This window comes from Leucoraja erinacea, chromosome 3 (genome assembly GCF_028641065.1).
Source record: "Leucoraja erinacea ecotype New England chromosome 3, Leri_hhj_1, whole genome shotgun sequence".
NCBI classification, from domain to species: Eukaryota; Metazoa; Chordata; class Chondrichthyes; order Rajiformes; family Rajidae; genus Leucoraja; species Leucoraja erinaceus.
This window is the reverse complement of record NC_073379.1, coordinates 42,680,212-42,686,506: the sequence shown is the minus strand read 5'-3', so window position 1 is coordinate 42,686,506 and position 6,295 is coordinate 42,680,212. Positions and strand designations below refer to the sequence as shown.

General features: G+C 47.5%; 1 protein-coding gene across 3 annotated transcripts; it reads left to right on the top strand.

Moving 5' to 3' along the window:
- The first annotated feature begins 738 nt into the window (after positions 1–738).
- On the top strand, positions 739–5,726 carry LOC129695538 (Krueppel-like factor 4). Of its 3 annotated transcripts, none has more exons than XM_055632553.1 (5): positions 739–1,135; positions 1,253–1,376; positions 1,878–2,631; positions 2,730–2,891; positions 5,195–5,726. In XM_055632553.1, exons 1-5 carry the CDS (start codon positions 1,131–1,133, stop codon positions 5,341–5,343), a joined length of 1,194 nt encoding a protein of 397 aa, XP_055488528.1. In that variant the 5' UTR covers positions 739–1,130; the 3' UTR covers positions 5,344–5,726. The 3 variants fall into 3 exon arrangements, with proteins under 3 accessions (XP_055488528.1, XP_055488529.1, XP_055488527.1); XM_055632552.1 differs by having other exon boundaries at positions 743–1,135; positions 4,728–5,335; XM_055632554.1 differs by lacking the exon at positions 1,253–1,376 and having other exon boundaries at positions 742–1,135; positions 4,728–5,335.
- Positions 5,727–6,295: the final 569 nt, after the last annotated feature.

Genomic DNA, 6,295 nt, shown 5'->3' with positions numbered 1-6,295 from the left:
TATCTGTTTCGAGGGGATGCAAAGGGTGGGGAAATCAGACTGTGTTTCGGAAAAGTTCGGACGACACGTTAACCCTGATCCTGACAAGTCAGGGTTTTTTTCATGGCCATACTCGGTCGATTCTTGTCAATTTGTTGTGAGCAAATGCAAAAAGAAAATGATTCAAGTAAACTCTCGGATTTTCCAGCTGGAGCACGGGAGAGAGCTGAGCCGGGGAAAGACTGTGGCGGCTCCTTGTCCCTTTGCCAATGTGTTCCCGTGTAAATGCATGTAAACATCAATTGTATTTCGTAATTAAAGTGCCCGGCTTTGCAGAGGGGTATGGGGGTTGAATTGCAGAAGCGGGTGTAAAAACGGCTTTATTGCATCGGCTTTATTTATCCCAAACAAGTTTGTTGCTGCTCGACACACGGCGGGGTAAATAAAGCCGTGCAAGAGGCAGCACTGCCGTTGCCACTGTTTTTGCTCCCAAATAGTTACAAGCTTCCCTTCCGGGCACTTCCGCGTCACCGTGACGCAAGAGCCAATCGGGTGGGGCTCTTCCAGACGCCCATTATTGACGTCAGAGGGCGACGCCCCTCGCCCGTTGATTGGCGGCTGCTGCCAGCGGGTTGTTGTTGTTGCCGCCGCGTCTCCATGGTAACGCGCCGCTAGTGCGGCGGCGGTGGCGGAGGGAGGGGGCGTGGCCAAGGGCGGCGGGCGCGGCGCGGGGGCCGGCACAAAGGGGGCGGGTCCGTGGAGATTTAATAAGGGAGCGCGGCGCGCGTTGGACTTGACAGTCTCGCGCTCCAGGGACGGCGAACTCGCCGCGCGCTCCCCTCCGCACCACCAGCAAAGGCGCCAGGCAAATGCACCACTGGCAGCCAATCCAGAGGAAAACCACCAGAAGAAGAAAACTCTGCACCCCTGCAATGCTGCCCTTCCCGTGGAACGAATGCACGACCATGCCTGTCTTGCAATAGAAAGCCCAGGCGCTTCCCAGCTCCTCCTCTCTACTCTCTGCCTCTGCCATCGGGCTCAAACTAAAAGCTTCTTGCTCTAGTAGGGAAGACATCGCACTCCATGCCCCGGCCGTCCCCAGCGTAGGTGTTCCCTGTTCGCAGGTTTTGCAATTGCTCAGCTCGGCATTAATGAGGTGGGTATTATTTTAAGTTGCCGGTGGGGTTTAGGGAGGGACACTTGTGACTCCGGGAAGCAGTGGAGGGAAGCCGTGTATAGCTGACCAACTTCATGTACTTGATGTTAACTGCAGGCGGCCGCAGACTGAGTTTGACATGGCTCTGTCCGGGACCGTCCTCCCACCCATAAACACGTTCGCCACCAGCTCGAATGGGAAGGGTATGGACACATCCACGGGACAACACATGGCGTACAATGTAAGCGCAGTTAATGATTATGTGGTGTTTCATTCTCTTGTTCAAATTATAAACCTTGCTCCTTGTCAAATTTTCTTAATTCGGACATTGGCAGCGGGTAGACTGAGTTATTCCAGCTTTTGGTGTCTATATTCGGTTTAAACCAACATCTACAATTCCTTCCTGCACATTGATAGCGAGTAATTGACTTCCAGGTCCTACTAAACGCATTTGCTGGGATTAAGTTCATATAATTTACTTCAAGATATTCCTTAATGCATGTATGTACTTTAGCGACGAATGGAAGTTTAAAAAAAGTTGATGCATTGCATATTCATGTTATAAACTGATATAGCTTAAGTGTTTTATATTCTACTGGTATATCAAGTACTTTCCATATCTTATTATGTTTGTGTAATTCACATGACTAATATGCAAGTTGTTAATGGCTGACTTATTGTATATGATGAATTACGCTTAAACACCGAACCATGCTTTGAAACCAAAACTATTTTGTTGCAGAGATGGAGGGCAGAGATGAACAACCTGAGACGGTCTATGGAGAACGACAACCAGAGTGTGGGATATAGAAGGGAAGACGAGGAATTGAGCGAGCTGTTAGATTTAGATTTTATTTTGTCGAACACGATGAATTCGGAGTCGATGGGAAACACTGCCAGTAACTTCAACTGCCCGTTGTCCAGCGCAGAGGGGAACGCGGCGGACTTGTACCAGAGAGAGTCTTACAGCATTACAGACATCAGCGAGGTCCCGCCGAACGGCGGTAGCCTTGTGGCTGAACTCCTGAGGCCAGACCTCGACCCTAGTTACTGCCTTCCCCGTAGCCTGCATGGCAAGTTCGTGCTGAGGACAGCGGCTGAGGCGGGGGATTACAACCAGGCGGTGCACATTGCCAAAGCCACTGCGCCCATCGACGCGCACCTGAGCCACCTTCAGCAGGTGTGTCAGAAAGTCAAGCAAGAGCCGCTCAGTGTCAGCGCCACATGTTCAATGGGCGGAGGTCTAGACGGGCGAATGGGTGCAGCCCAAGTGCCGGGCCCGAGTCACAGACAAGCTTGCCGACCGAGGCAGGATCAGGACGGGTTTACCAACAGAGTGACTTCGCCCATGGCTTCAGAGGACATGATTAACAGGCCGTGCAACTCATCTCAGCTCCTGGCTCCCCAGAGGTCTGCAGCAATCCCTCTCCAGCAGAACTACCCCCCAGCAGGCAGCTTCCCCCACTTCCAAGAGCAGGCTGCCCTCCAGTACCAAGGTCAGTCTATACCTAAGTCTCTTTGAAGAATCCGTTAAGCTTTCAGCACCCAGTTGAAGGAGCGATGCTGACTTGCACCCCCCTCTTCATCTTTATAGAGTTGTTACCTTCGGTGTACCCGCCCCGAGAAGAGAAGCCCAAGCGAGGTCGGCGCTCCTGGCCGAGGAAGAGGGTGGCTACACACACATGTGACTATGCCGGCTGCGGAAAGACTTACACCAAAAGCTCACATCTGAAAGCACACCTTCGGACCCACACAGGTACTTCTTTTTACCTGGCCTCCCCCATTTTATTTTGTTTTGACATGTACACTCACTCCCTGACGGCTTTGCTGCAAAGTCAGATGCTAAACATAAGTAGAGACACTGGGAACTCCACGTGCCGGTTCACGAACAAAAAAGCAACGCGTTGGAGTAACTCACCGGTCAGGCAGCATCTCTGAAGGATATGGCAAGGCTACTTCTGATTCTATAGAAGGGTCCCGTCCTACCCATGTCCCCCATATATGTTGTAAAATAAGTAAAGACATGGAACTCTAAAATAAGTAATTGGGTTTCAAGATCTGTGCATCAGAATGTTTTTTCCATGATCAATCCACTCATCCAACATTCAGGTAGGAGTCTGAAGAAGGGTCTCAACCCGAAACATTACCCATTCCTTTTCTCGAGAAATGCTGCCTGACCCGCTGACTTACTCCAGCTTTTTGTGTTTATCTTTGTGCATTGAGATCAGCTGTAAGTTTCCAAATGGAGTCATTCGTGGTAGGCTGGGAGACACACGGGGCTGTCCGACCCGCTGAGTTACTCCAGCACTTTGTGCCTGTCCACACGTGCGGGAATCTCTGTTGCTGTCGTTAGCAAGAGACCGTCTCTGCCAAGAGTTCCCAGCTCTTCCCATTCTAGTCGACGGCTAATCTTTTTTTTTCTATTTCAACTTTAGGAGAGGAATTCTTTAACTCACCAAACGTAGATTTTTTAAAAGATAAATTTGGCACACATTCTTTCCCGTGTTGTTCCCTCCCATTTCCGTTAAGCTGCGAGATGTTCCAGCACCGTCAGGAAATGTCAATGTCAGCATTGCCCGTTGAGCCTTTAATTAGTTTTGCGTACGATTATACGAGGAGGCGCCACAGGGGCTCGGTCGGTTTTGAACTTGATGCAAATTATGCAAAGTTTAAAATCGCAGGTCAGGAGCCCAACGATGTGATCGATGGTTTAACAAAATGATGTGCGCCTGAATGTCTCTGAAAATCGAAGATAATCAAGCAGGTTGGAGGCACAAGCGACTGCAGGTGCTGGATTATTGAAAAAACAAAGTGCTGGAGAAGTTTAGCAAATCCGGCAGCTTCTGTGGATGGAAATGAGCAGACGACGATTCGGGATAGAAGTCTGAAGAAGGGTCCCCATCGTAACGTCGTTTATTCATTTCCCACCACAGAGGCCGCCTGACCGCTGAGTTCTTCCAGCAGTTTGTTTTATTTACCTCAAAAAAAGACGCTGGAAATTTGATATAAACGCAGAAAGTGTTGGAATAACTCAGCAGATTAGGCAGCATGTGGAAAAAAAGAAACGGGTAGAATTTAATATTAAAGACCCCTTCATCAAAACTGCGAATGAGACAGTGTCAATGTCACTGTCTCGTTTGTGGTCTGTCTGCCTATCTATCTCTGTCGCTCTGTCTGAATGAGCATTTCATTCGAGTTTCTGTGTTTTGGTGTGTTCATGTGTGTGCACCAGACTTTCTCCCGCCCTGTGCATGGGTGTTGAGTGTCTGTATGTATCCGTGTTTCTCTCTGCTTTTTCTGCGTGTGTCTCCGAGTCTGCACGTGCGTATGTGTGAGTGTCATTGACTGGTTGTCTATACGTTCCTCTCTCTCCATTGCGTCTCTCTAAGTCTGCGTATGTGGCTTTGAGCGTCTGTATATACAAGTGTCTCTCTGGATTTTTCCTGTATCTCTCCAAGTCTGCTGTCAAATCTGTACGTGTGTCTGTGCCCCTCTCCGTGTTTGCCCGCATCTCTGCAGTCCTTATTATTGTATTTTTCTTTGTCTGTACCACCAGTCAGCCCTGACCTTGATGGCGCCTCTTATGTTGCAGGTGAGAAGCCCTATCACTGTGACTGGGAAGGCTGTGGCTGGAAGTTTGCTCGCTCGGATGAACTGACGCGACACTACCGAAAGCACACGGGGCATCGCCCTTTCCAGTGCCACAAATGCGATCGAGCATTTTCCAGGTCCGATCACTTGGCTCTGCACATGAAAAGACACCTGTAGCTAAACAGAAACACGGCGTGGAACTGCTCTAAGGCTGTGGCCTGTAAATATAAACACTTACTGCCTTACATACTGCACCGCGGGCGCATGCAAAGGCCACTGACTTACATCCCCACCCCTCCCCGTGTGTGTGTCCAGGTGAATAACATTAGCCTGAAGTGGAATCTATCGGCTGAGGCTGCCGATGCAAAGCTTCGATTCGTTCTAACGAGTCGCATGTGGTCTCGTCCACAAAAAAAAATCATCCGAAATTAGAAAACAGGGTAAAAATCAGGGTATTTGCTATTCTAGGTGCCTTACAACAGCCCCAAACTCTGGAGGAGCGGCGGATTCACCGTTACTGCCCAAACGACTCAATTCCCTTTCCGAAAAGGGAATTCAGGTACAGATCACCTGCTCTCTCTCTCTTTATTTACATACATATATATATATATATATAAAACTTGACGTGACGGTGCTCAGAGACTGTCGGCCAAATTTTCTAACATGGAAACTATGCAACAAATCCTGCCACTGGATGCGAAATGATGCAAATTCGGGTTTACGGCATTGCCAAAGAAAGGTCAGGTAACCCGTCTCTCCTTAATATCGCGAAATATCACTCTGTGGTCTCCGTGCAATAATGATTATTAATTTTATAATATTCTTTACTTTAAAGCAGAACAGATTGCATTTCTATATTTTACTCGACATATTTTATCTAATGTACATTTTATTGATAATTCTGTACATTTGTAAATAAGGAGTAAACATTTTCATCTTGGATATATAGTGTTTTTTTGGAAAAGGAAAATGTAATAAACTTAAAATTTCTGTATCTCTATTCATGACTGAAGCTACATTTTTTCCTTTTAAGAATCTAATTTCCGTAAGCTATGCAAAACACAAACTTCTCACATTAAAGAAACAATCTTTTACTTAAGGGCTATAATTAAGTGGCGTAATTTTTGAATTCAGGTTTAATACAATGGGGACTGTAATATGTGAGCTGCCCTTTTGCGAGAGTCGCTTTGGTTGTTGTTAAACATGAAACGGAAGCATTTGTGTCTTCACTGCGGTTCTTTTGTGATCTTAATAATAGCATCATACTGCATGGAAAACTGGCTCTTCGGCTCAGTTTGCCCATGCCGACCAAGGTGCCCCATCTGCACTAGTCTCACCTGCCTGCATTTGGTCCCTTTCCCTCCAAACCTGTCCTCTCCATGTACCTGATCAAATGCCTTTCACATTTTTTTAAATCGTTTTTGCCTTAACTACATCCTCCCGGCAGCTCATTCCTTATACCCAACACCCTCTGTATTTAAAAAATTGCCCCTCCGATTCCTATTAAATTTGTCCCCTCTCACCTTAAATCTACTTTTGCTGATTCTTGATTCCCCTACTCTTATATTG

What these genes read in the sequence shown, in the direction of transcription:
- LOC129695538 (XM_055632552.1), top strand. An exon ending in GACAACACATGGCGTACAAT is followed by an intron (nt 1,377 to 1,877) that starts GTAAGCGCAGTT and finishes ATTTTGTTGCAG; the next exon opens with AGATGGAGGGCAGAGATGAA. An exon ending in ACACCTTCGGACCCACACAG is followed by an intron (nt 2,892 to 4,727) that starts GTACTTCTTTTT and finishes CTTATGTTGCAG; the next exon opens with GTGAGAAGCCCTATCACTGT.